The sequence below is a fragment of the Heptranchias perlo genome, chromosome 4 (genome assembly GCF_035084215.1).
Source record: "Heptranchias perlo isolate sHepPer1 chromosome 4, sHepPer1.hap1, whole genome shotgun sequence".
In the NCBI taxonomy this organism is placed as follows: domain Eukaryota; kingdom Metazoa; phylum Chordata; class Chondrichthyes; order Hexanchiformes; family Hexanchidae; genus Heptranchias; species Heptranchias perlo.
In genome coordinates this window covers 53,054,514-53,072,476 of record NC_090328.1, presented here as the reverse complement: position 1 = coordinate 53,072,476, position 17,963 = coordinate 53,054,514, and the positions used below count along the sequence as shown (strand labels likewise).

At 43.6% G+C, this 17,963-nt stretch overlaps 1 protein-coding gene across 5 annotated transcripts in view; it reads left to right on the top strand.

The window, feature by feature from the left end:
* The window catches only part of fbxl17 (F-box and leucine-rich repeat protein 17), a 667,009-nt gene that overhangs the window by 462,194 nt on the left and 186,852 nt on the right, over positions 1–17,963 (top strand). For all 5 annotated transcript variants that reach the window (XM_067982923.1, XM_067982926.1, XM_067982925.1 and 2 more), the window contains one exon: positions 16,597–16,673. In XM_067982923.1, the coding sequence (XP_067839024.1) occupies positions 16,597–16,673 (77 nt within the window). The remainder of the gene's footprint in view (positions 1–16,596; positions 16,674–17,963) is intronic.

Sequence of the window (17,963 nt, the reverse complement as noted above, 5' to 3'; positions counted from 1 at the left end):
CCACCAGCGAGTCAAAGTTATCTGTTTTTAATACAACGGGTCATTTTCTATCTTTCTCTTCCTTTCGAATGTTTCTCCCTCTCTCTCTCTCTGTTTTGTGTTCTGGCCGTTTGTATATTCGGTGGTCCTGTAGGTAACACCTCTCTGTCTGAACACTTTGATTGCCTTGACAACGGGCAGTTGGAAAGATTATCTGTAATCACCAGGTATTGTTCTCTGAATATAAATGCGAAATGTTCAAGGATTTCCACATTCACCTGACGAAGGAGATAATCTCCGAAAGCTTGTGATTTTCAAATAAAATTGTTGGACTATAACCTGGTGTTGTAATATTCTTTACATTTGTCAACCCCAGTCCATCACCGGCATCTCCACATCACAGTTAGCAATAGGCAGCAAATGTGGCCTTGCCAGCATCACCCACATCTCAAGAACCAAAGGGTATCACGTAGAAGAACATTTCAAGTTGCTTAACAAGGAGGAGAAGGAGAACAGTGGGCTGGGGTGAAAACACGATCGAAAAATATGTTTTAAAGAAGATTTTGAAGGAAGTGAGAGGAATGCTGAGGTCCAGCGATTCAAGGATTTAAGGGGACACAGGCATAGTGCCTGAAATGGTGGTGTAGAGGGAGCAGGGGACTAACAGTAAGCCAGAGGTAATGGAGTAGAGGATGTGTACTGGGACATATGATTGTAAGAGATCACTCGTAAAGGAGAGAATGAGTCTGTGGAAGGATTTTAAACTAGGACAAGACCTAGGCAAAACACAAAATCATGGAATTGTTCGAGTAATGAGCTATCATTTTTGCTCGGTCCAAAATGACTGCTTGAATTTATTGAATATGATGCCATCAGTTATATGCATCACCCAAATTATATATTTGGAGAGGTGTGAAGACAGTGGATAGTTTATTAAGAAAGAAAATTAAAAGATCTTAATCACGGACATCTTTGAAGGGGCATTGTAACCTTGAATAAAACTCAGCAATCCTTGACAACTCTAAACCTTTTCATGAAAATGGTGCACATTTAAAATGTTGTGTCACTTTCACAATTAAGGAAAATAGTATCAAAACAATTGCTTTGTTTCCAAACTTTTCTTGGTAGGACAACATAGAAAAAAGTATGAACCCGATTGTTATGTGCTTCAATCTTGATTCAGCCTCCTTCACCGTGATAGAGGTGAAAGCTGCCCGCTGAATGATGAGTTCTTATTTGTGGAGGAAACATAATTTGTGCATTCAGCACTTCACTCCAATTTAGTGTAAGTGTGACTCGGCAGTAGCACTACCTTTTGAGTCAGAAGGTCGTGGGTTCAAGCCCCACTCCAGAGACTTGATTGAGAGTAGGACAAGGGTTATACATTCTAACTGGCAGAAGGTAAATGTCAGGAATTTTTTCTTTACACAGAAAGTGATCAAAGTATGGAATGGACTCAAAGGCAGAGTAATGGGGATGAAAACCCTAGAATCTATTAAATGATCGGATGTTGAAAAGGGGGGAACTTTACAGTCTTTTTGGATGGATGGTGGATAGTCTTCCTCATCCGTAATTATCGTCAGACATTGTGTTGGTGGAAGACATTAGACTGCATTACTTCACTGCCTGATCACCACTTTGGATGGATGCTGATTGGATCAACACAGTCAACACTCTCAACACGCCTTTTGATTAAATAGCTGTGTTTCTGAATCCTGCAAGCAGAAATGTGAGACAAAATTCCCATGATAAGAAGCACATCAAATTACTAAGGAATCTTTACTAACACTGGGATGATCTATTGCAATGCTGTTAAACCAGAAAATACTGACCTAGATAGCTGACTTATAAACTATTAGCTCTTACTCATTGTTAACATACCTCTGTATAAAGATTCTGGTGGTCACCGTGTGATTATTTCCTTTTAAATCATATGTCCTGGTTACAATGCACTTTTAGAACTGGAATGGTCATGAATTTACTAGAACTCCCATTACAAAGGTGCAGTACAATGCCTTGATTTACGTCTGAACTCTCAACACTGTATAAATAAAAGCTGTACAGCAGTTGTGTTTGTTCAGGGGTCCCACGACCACTGCACACCAGTTCGGTGGCTGAAATATGTGACCCGGAAAGCACACTATGATGACTTATGTCTTCATAATATTGTTGCACCTTAGCGCTATAAGCTAATTGTGTATTAGACTTCAAAATATATTGGGCCAGAATTTACTGTCAAAATAACGGTGAAGCTAATGGCGCTCGCCGTTATTTATGCGCAAATGGCACGACACCTTCAGGCGAGCGGCAGATGCGCGATTAAGCTCAAAAATCCAAAAGTTGCTGTCTGAGTTGCACCGCTCCACCATTAGCTTCGCAAAAAAGGCATCTCGCTGTCTGCCTCACCTCAGGAACAGAGTTAACGATCTGAACCAGAGTCATCAACCTGAAACGTTAACTCTGTTTCTTTTATCACAGACGCCGCCTCACTTGCTGAGTATTTCCAGCATTTTTTGTTTTTATTTCAGATTCCCAGCACCCGCAGTATTTTGATTTTTGATTTCGACATCAGCAATGAACTCAAAATGTATTTATCGCGGTTTCAGAACTGCGCTTCACCTCATCTGCAGACAGTCCCCTGTGTGCTGAAACTTACAATAAATGCAGGCGTTCTCTTTCAGCATTGTCTCTCTCTAATTGTAGATGCTGCATTTTACTTGGAGATTTAATAACAGTGAAGCCTGAGGCTGCTTCCTCACATTCTGGTCTCGACCTCTTCACAGCTGGCTCCTCAATTTACGCCACAGTTCCCCAGGGAACAAGTGGCTTCATTCGAGGCAAGGGACTTAAAGTGATCAAAAATCAACTTAATATTGATTGTGATTCATTTAAGCTTTTTATTGTTGAACAAGAATATTTGTGAGAATCCCTGTTTAACTCTGTATGCGCACTGGAATAGAAGCTGCCATTCAATGGAGCGAAAAGATGTTTAAGTGGTTGTAATCAGCAGCGCTTGCATAATCAGTGTGATGTTGATACCGTTTATCTGTAAAAAACATCCATGTAAACAAGGGAAAAGTCGATCAAGTTGGAGGTCCTGTGTGACCGTGGCAGGTGTTGGGAGCAGATGTGCTTTGTCTGAAAAGCCCAGGCTGTTTGCAGTTGTGACCGTACCTAAGCTGCTCTATCGGCAGACATATGCACTGCTCCATATGATGGAGTTGATGCTCAATGGTAACATCTTCACCAAAGGACTGCTTACTGTTTGATTTTTTTTTTAGCTTGCAAGTAATAAAATATTCAAGATGGTGGCATTAAAATAGGCCATGTCTCATTATATATTATTATTCATAGCAACATAGACAAAATGGTCAATGATGCAATGCGATTCTATTTGTCTTCCATTCCTAGAGGCATCAATTTGTGGCGGGGTATTGTTCCACAAGTGCCAATAGCTCTCTGGTACCTCACAGAAATAGATCTTTGATCATGGAGATATCCCAGTCAAGCCCGATTCTGACCCCTCACGTGTGTGTCCAGCAGGCCTCACTGGATAGCAGTCAGGAGCAGGGACCCCAGCTGACTTTTCTTCTGTTCCCTTGCCAAGGCATGCTGAGGCCAGTTGTAGTGCCTCCCACTGCGCCGTCAGGACCTGGCTGGGACAAAGTGACTGCGCCGTCAGGACCTGGCTGGGACAAAGTGACTGCGCCGTCAGGACCTGGCTGGGACAAAGTGACTGCGCCGTCAGGACCTGGCTGGGAGTGGAAGAATTTCTCACACGTTATATGGTTCTGGCTGGCAGCCAAAGTTGGCCCCTGGTTCAGGAAGGAATATGAGGAACGACTGTAATGTTCATGTGGCACTCGGTTTTCTGGGTGATGCGTTGGACTGAGATCACAAGCTAATTGCACTTGTCAGCAGTCAACTCCTGATCATTCATAGTTTTTTTTGCACTTAAAAATGGAATTTTTCAATCATTTGAATTAAGCAACGTAAATAAGACCACAAAGTGGAACTCTAGTGCTAAAAGATTTGAATTATCAGAAAATTTGAATTAAGCAACTTTAAATTAAATGTAATAGGCTAGATACCACATGCTGCCAGGGAAACAAGTCAGGCTGTGAAGGGCAGGAATGCATGATTACAGGATCAAAGCCCTGAGTCAACTTGTGTCCACAAAGGCTGGAAGAACCTCTCCTTATTGCGTCAATGAAAAACAATTGTTATTAGAAAAGGACTCAGTCCTAAAACATGGACTGTCTTGTCACTAGTCTCCACAGGTACTTTCTCAGACTTTAAGATTAGAAGATACCAATAGAGAGACAATGGTTTCCTGGCAAATATATCAAGTGACATTGGACCTAATAACACAGATTGCTGCTCTCTTTTGTGCTTTGTATGTAAGAGGAAGGTTTTCTCTTTTCCCCCTCTTCCCCCCCCCCCCCCAAAAAGAAGATTGTATTGGGGTGTGGTGGGGGTTGAAGTTATTTCAATCTAAGGTACTGCACTCAGTGAATCAATTCACTAAAGATATCCCTGACCGAAGAGGAGATATTTTCCATTTCACTATTGAAAAAGCCACCTGCTGGAGACCTGCCTCATCAAGCTTCTGAGTCAGAAAAGAGGAATTAAAATTAGAGCTAGGCCATTCAGGGGTGATGTCAGGAAGCACTTCTTCACATAAAGGGTAGGAGAAATCTGGAACACCCCCCCACCCCCCCCCGCCAAAAAGCTGTTGAGGCTAGGTCAATTCAAAATGTCAAAACCAAGTTCGATAGATTTTTGTTAGGCAAGGGTAATTAAGGGTTACGGAACCAAGGCAGGTAAATGGAGTTAAGATACAGATCAGCCATGATCTAATTGAATGGGGAACATGCTCGAAGGGGCTGAATGGCCTTCGCCTGTTCCGAAACAACTAAGACGAGTTTGGATGATGTGGATCAGTCACTGGTCAGCTGTCATAAAACCTAAACAGGATTTAGCATTCTTCATGGGATTCCAGCACTTCCACACTGGTGATCGATATTCCAGCCTCTCTTCGGGAAGTGCTTCTTTTCTTCACCCACTGCACCCAGAATATTGTTTCCCACCAGTAATTTTTTTCATCACCATGTGATGGTGATGAAACTGGGGGCTGTATCATTGGACACCATTACCCCAGTATTCTGATTCCCTTTTCGAAAGCTGCTGAGCAATATTTGAAGGTAGCAGGTGTTGTGTTCACATCACGGGTATGGTAGCATAGTGGTTATTTTACTGGGCTAGTAATCCAGAGGCCTGGACGAAAATCCAGAGTCATGAGTTCAAATCCCGCCACGGCAGCTGGCGAATTTAAATTCAATTAATTAATTAAATTCGATTAATTAAATAAAAATCTGGAATTAAAATACTAGTATCAGTAATGATGGCCATGAAACTACCGGATTGTCGTAAAAACCCATCTGGTTCACTAACGTCCTTCAGGGAAGGAAGCCTGCCGCCCTTACCCGGTCTGGCCTATATGTGACTCCAGACCCACAGCAATGTGGTTGATTCTTAATTGCCCTCTGAAATGGCCGAGCAAGCCACTCAGTTGTAAAATCTCGCTACGAAAAGTCATAATAAGAATAAAACCGGACGGACCACCCGGCATCGGACCACTAAGCACCGGACACGACAAAGGCAAAAAAAAACCACCAAGCCCAGTCGACCCTGCAAGGTCCTCCTTACTAACATCTGGGGACTTGTGCCAAAATTGGGAGAGCTGTCCCACAGACCAGTCAAGCAACAGCCTGACATAGCCATACTCACAGAATCATATCTTTCAGCCAACGTCCCAGACTCTTCCATCACCATCCCTGGGTATGTCCTGTCCCAGCGGCAGGACAGACCGACCAGAGGTGGCGGTACAGTGATATACAGTCAGGAGGGAGTGGCCCTGGGAGTCCTCAACATTGACTCTGGACCCCATGAAATCTCATGGCATCAGGTCAAACATGGGCAAGGAAACCTCCTGCTGATTACCACCTACCGTCCTCCCTCAGCTGATGAATCAGTCCTCCTCCATGTTGAGCACCACTTGGAGGAAGCACTGAGGGTAGCAAGGGCACAAAATGTACTCTGGGTGGGGGACTTCAATGTCCATCACCAAGAGTGGCTCGGTAGCACCACCACTGACCGAGCTGGCCGAGTCCTGAAGGACATAGCTGCTAGACTGGGCATTCGGCAGGTGGTGAGCGAACCAACACGAGGGAAAAACGTACTTGACCTTGTCCTCACCAATCTACCTGTCGCAAATGCATGTGTCCATGACAGTATTGGTAGGAGTGACCACCGCACAGTCCTCGTGGAGATGAAGTCCCGTCTTCGCACGGAGGACACCATCCAACGTGTTGTGTGGCACTACCACCGTGCTAAATGGGATAGATTCAGAACAGATCGAGCAGCTCAAAACTGGGCATCCATGAGGCGCTGTGGGCCATCAGCAGCAGCAGAATTGTATTCCAGCACAATCTGTAACCTTATGGCCCGGCATATTCCTCACTCTACCATTACCAACAAGCCAGGGGATCAACCCTGGTTCAATGAGGAGTGTAGAAGAGCATGCCAGGAGCAGCACCAGGCGTACCTAAAAAAGAGGTGCCAACCTGGTGAAGCTACAACTCAGGACTACATGCATGCTAAACAGCGGAAGCAACATGCTATAGACAGAGCTAAGCGATTCCACAACCAATGGATCAGATCAAAGCTCTGCAGTCCTGCCACATCCAGTCGTGAATGGTGGTGGACAATTAAACAACTAACGGGAGGAGGAGGCTCTGCAAACATCCCCATTCTCAATGATGGCGGAGTCCAGCACATGAGTGCAAAAGACAAGGCTGAAGCGTTTGCAACCATCTTCAGGCAGAAGTGCCGAGTGGATAATCCATCTCAGCCTCCTCCCGATATCCCCACCATCACGGAAGCCAGTCTTCGGCCAATTCGATTCACTCCACGTGATATCAAGAAACGGCTGAGTGCACTGGATACAGCAAAGGCTATGGGCCCTGACAACATCCCAGCTGTAGTGCTGAAGACATGTGCTCCAGAACTAGCTGCGCCTCTAGCCAAGCTGTTCCAGTACAGCTACAACACTGGCATCCACCCGACAATGTGGAAAATTGCCCAGGTATGTCCTGTCCACAAAAAGCAGGACAAATCCAATCCAGCCAATTACCGCCCCATCAGTCTACTCTCAATCATCAGCAAAGTGATGGAAGGTGTCGTCGACAGTGCTATCAAGCGGCACTTACTCACCAATAACCTGCTCACCGATGCTCAGTTTGGGTTCCGCCAGGACCACTCGGCTCCAGACCTCATTACAGCCTTGGTCCAAACATGGACAAAAGAGCTGAATTCCAGAGGTGAGGTGAGAGTGACTGCCCTTGACATCAAGGCAGCATTTGACCGAGTGTGGCACCAAGGAGCCCTTGTAAAATTGAAGTCAATGGGAATCAGGGGGAAAACTCTCCAGTGGCTGGAGTCATACCTAGCACAAAGGAAGATGGTAGTGGTTGTTGGAGGCCAAGCATCTCAGCCCCAGGGCATTGCTGCAGGAGTTCCTCAGGGCAGTGTCCTAGGCCCAACCATCTTCAGCTGCTTCATCAATGACCTTCCCTCCATCATAAGGTCAGAAATGGGGATGTTCGCTGATGACTGCACAGTGCTCAGTTCCATTCGCAACCCCTCAGATAATGAAGCAGTCCGAGCCTGCATGCAGCAAGACCTGGACAACATCCAGGCTTGGGCTGATAAGTGGCAAGTAACATTCGTGCCAGATAAGTGCCAGGCAATGACCATCTCCAACAAGAGAGAGTCTAACCACCTCCCCTTGACATTCAACGGCATTACCATCGCCGAATCCCCCACCATCAACATCCTGGGGGTCACCATTGACCAGAAACTTAACTGGACCAGCCATATAAATACTGTGGCTACGAGAGCAGGTCAGAGGCTGGGTATTCTGCGGCGAGTGACTCACCTCCTGACTCCCCAAAGCCTTTCCACCATCTACAAGGCACAAGTCAGGAGTGTGATGGAATACTCTCCACTTGCCTGGATGAGTGCAGCTCCAACAACACTCAAGAAGCTCGACACCATCCAAGATAAAGCAGCCCGCTTGATTGGCACCCCATCCACCACCCTAAACATTCACTCCCTTCACCACCGGCGCACTGTGGCTGCAGTGTGCACCATCCACAGGATGCACTGCAGCAACTCGCCAAGGCTTCTTTGACAGCACCTCCCAAACCTGCGACCTCTACCACCTAGAAGGACAAGGGCAGCAGGCGCTTGGGAACAACACCACCTGCGCGTTCCCCTCCAAGTCACACACCATCCCGACTTGGAAATATATCGCCGTTCCTTCATTGTCGCTGGGTCAAAATCCTGGAACTCCCTTCCTAACAGCACTGTGGGAGAACCGTCACCACACGGACTGCAGCGGTTCAAGAAGGCGGCTCACCACCACCTTCTCGAGGGCAATTAGGGATGGGCAATAAATGCCGGCCTTGCCAGCGACGCCCACATCCCGTGAACGAATAAAAAAAAAACATGGCATTGTTTGCAACTTTGGTGTCCTATTTGACGCTGAGCTGAGCTTCCAACCCCATATCCACTCCATCACCAAGACAGCCTACTTCCGCCTCCGTAACGTCGCCCGTCTCCACCCCTGCCTCAGCTCATCTGCTGCTGAAACCCTCATCCATGCCTTTGTTACCTCCAGACTCGACTATTCCACCAATGCTTTTCTGGCCGGCCTCCCATCTTCCACCCTCCGTAAACTTGAGCTCATCCAAAACTCTGCTGCCCTTATCCTAACTTGCACCAAGTCCCGTTCACCCATCACAACTGTGCTCGCTGACCTACATTGGCTCCTGGTCTGGCATCGCCTCGATTTTAAAATTCTCATCCTTGTTTTCACATCCCTCCATGGCCTCACCCCTCCCAATCTCTGAAACCTCCTCCAGCCCTACAACCCTCTGAGATCTCTGATCTCCTCTCATTCTGGCCTCGTGCACATCCCCGATTTTCTTCGCTCCACCATTGGCGCCCGTGCCTTCAGCTGCCTAGGCCCCAAGCTCTGGAATTCCCTTCCTAAACCTTTCTACCTCTCTCTCCTTTATGACACTCCTTAAAACCTACCTCTTTCTTTGACCAAGGTTGTGGTCACCTGTCCTAATATCTCCTCATGTTGCTCGGAGTCAAATTTTGTTTGATGACGCTCCTGTGAAGTGCCTTGGGATGTTTTATTACATTAAAGGTGCTTTATAAATGCAAATTGTTGTTTTTGTCATTATGATACCACAGGAGAGAGTTTGAATTTAAAATGGATTGTGTTGTTTTTGCTGAAGTTGTTTCTGATAGTTTCTGCAAGTGGCTCATGGGTGCCAGGGGTGATCTTGCCCAAAAGGCTACTAATAATGAGTATGTGGAGCAGAGGTATAAATGCATGTGTGTGGGTTTAAACTATACTGTTGTTTCTTTTGTTGTTGCTGAAGTCATTTTATTGAATTTTCCAAGAACGAATATTGTTAGTTAAATTTAGCTTTCAGTGGGTGATTTTATTTGTCACATTACACCTTTCATTCCAACTCAGGAGTGCAATTCTGAAAGGTGAAGATTGAATAAAATCAAAAGGTTGTTTGGTGCATTTTTAAAAAGAATACTGTAAACTCAGCGTGGATTACATCACATCGGTAACATTGTAAGGGATTTACAATATATGAATTTGGGAAGATGTAAGAAAAGCACTATACAAGCTTTCTACATTATTGTAAACCCATAAATGGAAAAGCATTTTACTTACAAAAGAGTTCTTGTAGAGTGATGTACAGAGTAGCCAGTGTTGATCTGTTTAACCTTCCCATGTTCTGTATGACATTACAGCAAGCAGAATAAAGTTTTAAAGTCTCCTGACACATGAATATTTCTTTCTTTCATCAATGTTCACCCAATCAGACCTTGACCATTGTGTTGACTTTTGTTGATTCTAGTTTAGATTAAGCTTCTAAAGCTAACATTTCAATGCACTAGTGGCTCTGTTGGAGCCAGAATACGAGACAATCACCACAATAATAATGGGATGTCATGTTTGAAATGATGTCCTTGAATTCTGATATCTGAAGAGTTCTCTGGTTTTCTCCCCCTCTCTATTTTATTTTAAACAGAATGAGACATTGTTTAAACCCAGCCACAAAAGGCCTGTTTGTTCTCACTGATTGGTGTAAGATGGTACCTATGATGCTGCCTACAAAAGTAAATTTTGTCAGGAAAGTGGCTGAAAATGGTGCTGTTATCTCAGTACCTGTTTGTCTGACTTGCAGACTTTCCAGACACAAATAAACATTAATAACAAAATGCGGCCAGAGGCAGTTCAGAATCCGGTTATTTAAGTGTCTCTTATGGTGCAATTTGCTTTAAACTCTGGAGTAATCTAAGGCCTCCAGACCTCGAAGTAAGAGATGATAACCAATGTGTGACAGTTCTAATTAGCTTTCCCTTGGTTGTGAGTACATCGTAAACAGTAACAAGGCCTCTTAGGACTGCTTTCTGCTGCCAAGAACAATGGCTGTATTTCCTAATTAACTACCTTCAGTCGTCACTAGTGCCAAGTTCTAGATTTATTATCACAAACCCATCCATAGATATACTTTCGTATAACTGGCAGTCTAACACTTCCAATTATCTGATTCTATGACCCATTTACATAACTACTTTTTAGCAAGTGCACATTGGAATGACATCTTTATATATTTTTTTCCAATTTTCTCCTCTTTCTTCCCCCTCCTCCCTTTTTCTGGAGGTGCTGCCTCTTGGGATAAAGTTTCACAAACAGCAGCTACTCGCAGGTGTTGAGCATATTAACTGTGTTTTCTCCTCAAAGCTATTTAGTTTCGTCCTCCCCTTGCTGCACTTCCTCGATCATCTGGAAAGCTAAGAACGAGTAGCTTTTTTCACCTAGTTTCAGAAAAATACTGATGGGAGATAAACTTATAGAGACGGGACATTTTGTTTTTGGTTTTCACAAGATACCACCTGCCCCATCTTAATTCACCTATCTAGAATGAACCTACATTTCCAGCCCCCCACCCCCCCGTCCCTCCCATTGCTGCATCTAACTGCTTCTTAAATGATTCCAGGGTTTTTGCCTCAACTGTGGAAGTCCATTCTCAGCGTTGATCGCTGTCTGTGTCAAATTACTTAAAATTACCTTTTGAACCTGTGTCCCTTTAGATTACTATTTCAGTTTAATTTCAAGTAGTATTCTGGATTCACTTTTTCCATATCATTTACTATCTTGTATACAAGTTCCTCAGGGCAGTGTCCTTGGCCCAACCATATTCAGCTGCTTCATCAATGACCTTCCCTCCACGATAAGGTCATAAATGGGGATGTTCGCTGATGATTGCAGTGTTCAGTTCCATTCGCAACCCCTTAGATAATGAAGCAGTCCGTGCCCGCATGTAGCAAGACCTGGACATCATCCAGGCTTGGGCTGATAAGTGGCAAGTAACATTCACGCCAGACAAGTGCCAAGCAATGACCATCTTCAACAAGAGAGAGTCTAACCACCTCCCCTTGGCATTCAACGGCATTACCATCGCCGAATCCCCCACCATCAACATCCTGGGGGTCACCATTGACCAGAAACTTAACTGGACCAGCCATATAAATACTGTGGCTATGAGAGCAGGTCAGAGGCTCGGTATTCTGCGGCGAGTGACTCACCTCCTGACTCCCCAAAGCCTTTCCACCATCTACAAGGCACAAGTCAGGAGTGTGATGGAATACTCTCCACTTGCCTGGATGAGTGTAGCTCCAACAACACTAATGAAGCTCGATACCATTCAGGACAAAGCAGCCCGCTTGATTGGCACCCCATCCACCACCATAAACGTTCACATCCTTCACCACTGGCGCACTGTGTACCATCCACAGGATGCATTGCAGCAACTCGCCAAGACTTCTTTGACAGCACCTCCCAATCCCGCGACCTCTACCACCAAGAAGGACAAGGGCAGCAAGCACATGGGAACAACACCACCTGCATGTTCCCCTCCAAGTCATACACCATCCCGACTTGGAAATATATCGTCGTTCCTTCATCGTCCCTGGGTCAAAATCCTGGTACTCCCTCCCTAACAGCACTGTGGGAGAATCTTCACCACACGGACTGCAGCGGTTCAAGAAGGCGGCTCACCACCACCTTCTCAAGGGCAACTAGGGATGAGCAATAAATGCTGGCCTTGCCAGCGACGCCCACATCCCATGAACGAATAAAAAAAAATACAGTTCCCACCGCTTATAGAGGGCATGTTCATGCAAATGCAGTTTGCCCGTTGTACACGATGGCGGTATAACGTGGTAACGCTATGAGTTATTGGCTGACAGTTTCTAACAATGGGAACACTATTAGACGCACTGATTTATGAGCTTCATATTTTGATTCACACTAATGTCCAATTACTTTATAAAAAAGAACGTTTTGAAATAACTTTTTTCTCATGTTTGTTTCTTGCCATTCGAATGCCTTGGGTCTGCTGTTCTCTGCACAGCCGCACCATCGTCCTTGGTTCAGGAAGGTAGAATGGTCCAGACAGGAAATCTCCTGGAATTTCCTCAATGTAGTTTACACTGCAGTGGCCCCTTTAAGAATGTTGTCGTCACTGATTTGTTATATGTGCTGACCTGACAGGGAAAGTGCCAAACTGATGTATAACCATGGGAATTAAATTATTATTATTATTTGAATCTGTTTGGGTAGTGCTTTTTATCACCCCGAGATAGTTGTGTATGTGTCGATTATTGACACAGAACAAAAGAACGATAACTTTGAACCTTACCGTGTGCAGTTACTGCCCAACTTTAATACTACCCATTGGTGTAGCTGTAACCTTGATAAATCTGATTGATTCTTTGCTAATAGCTGACTGTGAACCCTTGTCGTGAGTGAGTAAGTATAGCTATTTCTGCCTGAAATAAATGGAGTACTTAAGATGCTATAACCAGCAACTTCGAAATTGACGTTGATACAAATGGCTCGTGGTTAGTGCTTTTTGCCCGATATAAGCGACTGCCCGTTTTAATCGTAGACGTTTTAAGTGGTGGGGACTGTATCTCTATAAGTTCACTTCTCAGGTACCTCCTTTCCAGGCCAAAAAGCCTAAGACTCTCCAATCTTTCCCTATAATTCAGCCCCTTGACACCAGGGATCCGCCTCGTGGCTCTTTTGCGCACTGCCCCCAGCGCTTGAATGTCTCCCTTGTTTTTCAGTTATCAGAAATGAACACAATTCTCGAGGTGTGATCTGACCAGAGCGCTGCACAGTTTAACCATGACTTCCTCTGATGTATTATATTCTTTTGACTATGAAGTTCAACACTCTATTGGTTTTAAAAACAGAAAATGCTGGAAAAGCTCAGCAAGCCAGGCAGCATCTGTGGAGAAAGAAACAGAGTTAATGTTTCAGGTTGAAGACCTTTTGTCAGAACCCTCCTATGTGGAATAATATACATTTATCTTCATTAAATTTCATCTTCCATTGTTTGGCTGACTCACATTTTGTTTAACTCATTCTGTAATTTCTCAGCTGCCCCCTTTGATTCCACTGCCCCTCCTTGTTTGGTATCCTCTGCAAATGTGCCCAGTTTGCATTGAGGTTCTAAATCCAAGCCATTGATGTAATTTAGAAACAGTAGTGGTCCCAAACACTGAGCCCTGGAGCACTCCACTCAGTACTAACCTCCCCCCACCCCACCCGCCCCAACCCTGACATTACTCCTGTAACCAGTGCTCATTGTGTCTACACTTCAGCCAACTTCTCAACCATTCCCAAGCTTTGCCCTGCATCGCCACACCTTTGAGCTTAACTAATAACCTTTCATCTGGAGTTTATCAAATGCCTTTTAGAAGCTTACATACACAATGTTGTAGCGTTTACCACAGTCAACTTCAGTTTTCATTTTCTCAAAGAAATCAAGAAGCTTGATCAGGCAGGATCATCCCATTCTAAAGCCATGTTAAAAGCTGTTTACTGGGTTGTCGTTATGCAGATTATCCTTGTTTTCCTCTTCTTATCAATCAGATGGAGTGCCCTGATGTGATGTGCTATTTAACAGTGCAGCTTGGGAATCAAAATAGTGTCGAATAAGGGTAGTTAAGGCAAGAATTTGAACTGGTAGCTCTTTGGTTCGGAGGCCAAGCCACTTCTGAAACAGTACCAGACAGGTTTTATTGTTTTTAACAGTACTTTAGCCACAGTGAAAAACTCTTCCTGAAGACCTTCAATGACAAGTTAAAGTGAGTTAAAGAATATGATTGCATGGTGGGTTCCCATGAAGGCACTTCTATATTCTCATGAGGGGTTCCCAGGGCGCAAAGCTCTTGATCAAGACCCAGTGGATATCAGAGAATTGCAATTCCCATGACTAAGAAGGATGGGGAGATCCAGTTTCATAGGCTTCCTTTTAAATGGACATCTGATGGCAATTTGCAAAGCCTACCAAAAAGTGAGTCTCTGATGCTGTCCTATCATTGCCATGTCCCTTGTTAATTGTATCATGTGATTTATATCAATTAGTGGTGTGTGTCAATTGGGGGCTCTCGTATCCTTTTTATTGGAGAGCTTATCTCAGGTGTGGTTTTATGTGTAAGGGGATCTCTGTGAATAAAGGCTCGGAAGCAACTGAAGACCAGGCTCTAGTATTCTATCCCTCACCACATGGCTATCCAGTTCATAACACCTTACATTATAGAGTGCCATCAATGGCAGCAGCACCATGCCTCTGTCATGGCTGGCACTACTTATATATAAAAGATTTCTAGTCTCAACTGGACCATTTAAGGAAGGTACTGAGCAGAGATAATACATTTCTCTAGGAGCAGGAGGAGAGCAGAGATAGAGTCAACATGTGTCCCTTCCATCTATATTCTACCAGCCACCAAAGGTTCAGGAATAGATGTGATTTCTGGGAGATTTAATATAAATTAGGTTACAGACGCTATGGTATCACCTCCTCCTCGCCTTACAAACAGGTTTGATACACTATTTGCTATATTAGGGTTGTATGTTTTACTTTTTGGAAGGGACAGGGAGATTTTGGCCTAATTTGATGTATTTAAAACTTACAACTATTGCTTACATTTATATGGCACCTTAACATAGTAAAGTGTGTCAAAGTGCTTGACAGAGATGTAAAGAGGTTGAAGAAAGACTGGGGAGATGAGACTTTTGAAAGAGGGGAGAGAGATGGCAAGAATTTCTGCAGACCAGTAGTTGCTCACCAGCCTGTTTCTTGTCCATTCTGTGTGGTACAAATGCAAAATACTACAGAAGAAGTGTAACAATTTTTTTGAAAAATATATTATACTAGTTAATCTTCCATTGTGTTGCACACAGGAGGATAGATTTTTGTCTCCACCACCTGGACGGTAATCTGGCAGAGTGGATCACTCGTCCTTTATAGAACTCACAGTAACATTAGGTCACATAATGTGGCCCACACATCACCACCTACAGTGCAATACCAATGGTCTGCTGCAACCACTCACCATTTTTAATATGAGATATGATGAAATTGGATACTAAAAAAATTACATTTTATTGTGATTTTCCATTCTCCAGCCATCTCAGTGATAGACAACGGAACCTCCTCAAGGCCTGATTGTTTCAGCATCTAGTACTTAGAAATATTTTTAATGTGTTCTATTTTCTACCCCATCCGTTTAGGTGGTCTTGTGGTAGCGAGTTCCACATTCTAACCACTCTTTGGGTAAAGAAGTTTCTCCTGAATCCCCTATTGGATTTATTAGTGACTATTTTATATTCATGACCTCTAGTTTTGGACTCCCCCACAAGTCGAAACATTTTCTCTACGACTACCCTATCAAATCCTTTCATTATCTTAAAGACCTCAATCAGGTCACCCCTCAGCCTTCTCTTTTCTAGATAAAAGGGCCCCAACCTGTTCAGCCTTTCCTGATAAGGATATCCTCTCAGTTCTGGTATCATCTTTGAGAATCTTTTTTGCACCCTCTCCAGTGCCTCTATATCCTTTCTCTAATATGGAGACCAGAACTGTGCACAGTCCTCCCAAGTGTGGCCTAACCAAGTTTCTATACAAGTTCAACATAACTTCTTTGCTTTTCAATTCTATCCCTCCAGAAATGAACCCCAGAGCTTGATTTGCCTTTTAATGGACATTTTAATGGAAAGCAGGACAGACAACCTGCACCAAGGCACGTGCCAGAGCTGCTTTTGACTGGCCAGGTTAGAGGTGCACGAGCGCCGATGCAAACTCACTCTGTATTTTCATTTCCTTTGCTCCCTTCCATTGAGGAAGAATGTAGCCTCCTTGTGATGACGTGGCCAGGATGGAAAACTTGCCCTAAAAAGCAATGTCATAGCCCCTGGTGACACAGAGCCACCGTGTCCTCACTTCTTAAGATTGGCAGAATGTGTCACGATGGGGTGGAATGGCATTGGATTTATCTTGTCTGTTTCAGGCAGATATTGTGTTCGAGTTCTCGTTTACTTAATCATTTTAAACCTTCGACTCCAATTTATATTAAACTGAGCGTCTTGTTTTGTTTTTGCAGATGTGTGGAATTCATAGCTAAGGAAGGACAGAACCTGAAGGAGCTGTACCTGGTGTCCTGTAAGATCACTGATTACGGTGTGTATTACTCCTGCTGTTTATCACTGCTGCCTTTGGGATATGTCTATGTCTGCAAACCTGAGATTATAGGGACATCTAATATGTACAGGGCATTGAGGCCTCTCAAAAGTAATCATAAAAAGCTGGGACATCTTTTGCTGAAGAAGGATTTTTCAAATCTTCAGAATATTCAATCATTGTATGTTCCATTTGGACTGCATGGTGACTTGTACAAATTTGCCATAGCCTAGGGTATTGAAGTACTGAAAGTGAATAATTTTAAATGATAGCAATAGGTTTAACAATTTTATTTTGAAACCCGTTTCCCCGCAAATCAAGGAAAATGGAATGTAGTTAATCTAATCGAAGATCCTCACACTTCTTTTAAAAACAACTTTACAAAATAGTTTTCCTATATTGCAACATCATCTAGTGAAGATATGCCACATAGAGAACTGCTGATTATTATTTTTCAGTTGAGCTTGGTATTAACATTTGAGATGCAGGGATAATTTTACAAGGAACACAACACATACAAGAAATTCAGGTACGTGCTACCCATGATTTTCAGTCCAACTGGCTTGTAAAGTTATCTTGAAAGTGCTATCCTTAACGATGGATTACCTACAATATAACATGGAGTAATTTTGATGTAATTGGCAAATTGCCTAGTTGATTTGTAGCTAGTATGAGCATCATCACAACCAGTTGTTGATCAAATATCACCCAAGGTCAAAACCTGGAAGGACTGAGGGCAGAATACGTTACTGTGACTCTTGGACTATTTTCCAAACAGCAGAACTGGTTACCTTTGGATGAGTGATTTGTGCATATTTACTGATTCACTACAGTGCAAATTATGTACTTCACTGGCTGTGGACCAGACATACTACAGTCCAGATACAGGTACATTAATACCAGAAAAATCTATTTCTCTCTCCCTTTCTTTCTATCTTTCTCTTTCCACCATCCCCTTGGTTTTCCCTTTCTCCCTTTATATCCATATTTATTTTTCATGTTCATTATTTTACGTTATAAGACCTTTTGAATATATTTTGGCAAAAAGCAGTTCAATGATTGGAATGTATTGATTGTAAAACCTCAGTTATCCTGTTTGTCTTCTGTACCTGTGTGCAAACAGCTGTATTAGATTTAATTTACTTAGGGCCTTTTTCATAATTTATTCCTCAATAGTTTGTTTCTCAAGTACAGTTTGTCTGAAACTGTTCACTGGTGGATCAGATGTGTCTTTATACATGCTGCTCAATGTTACTCCTGTAGCTTATTAATTACATATTTTGTTCTGCT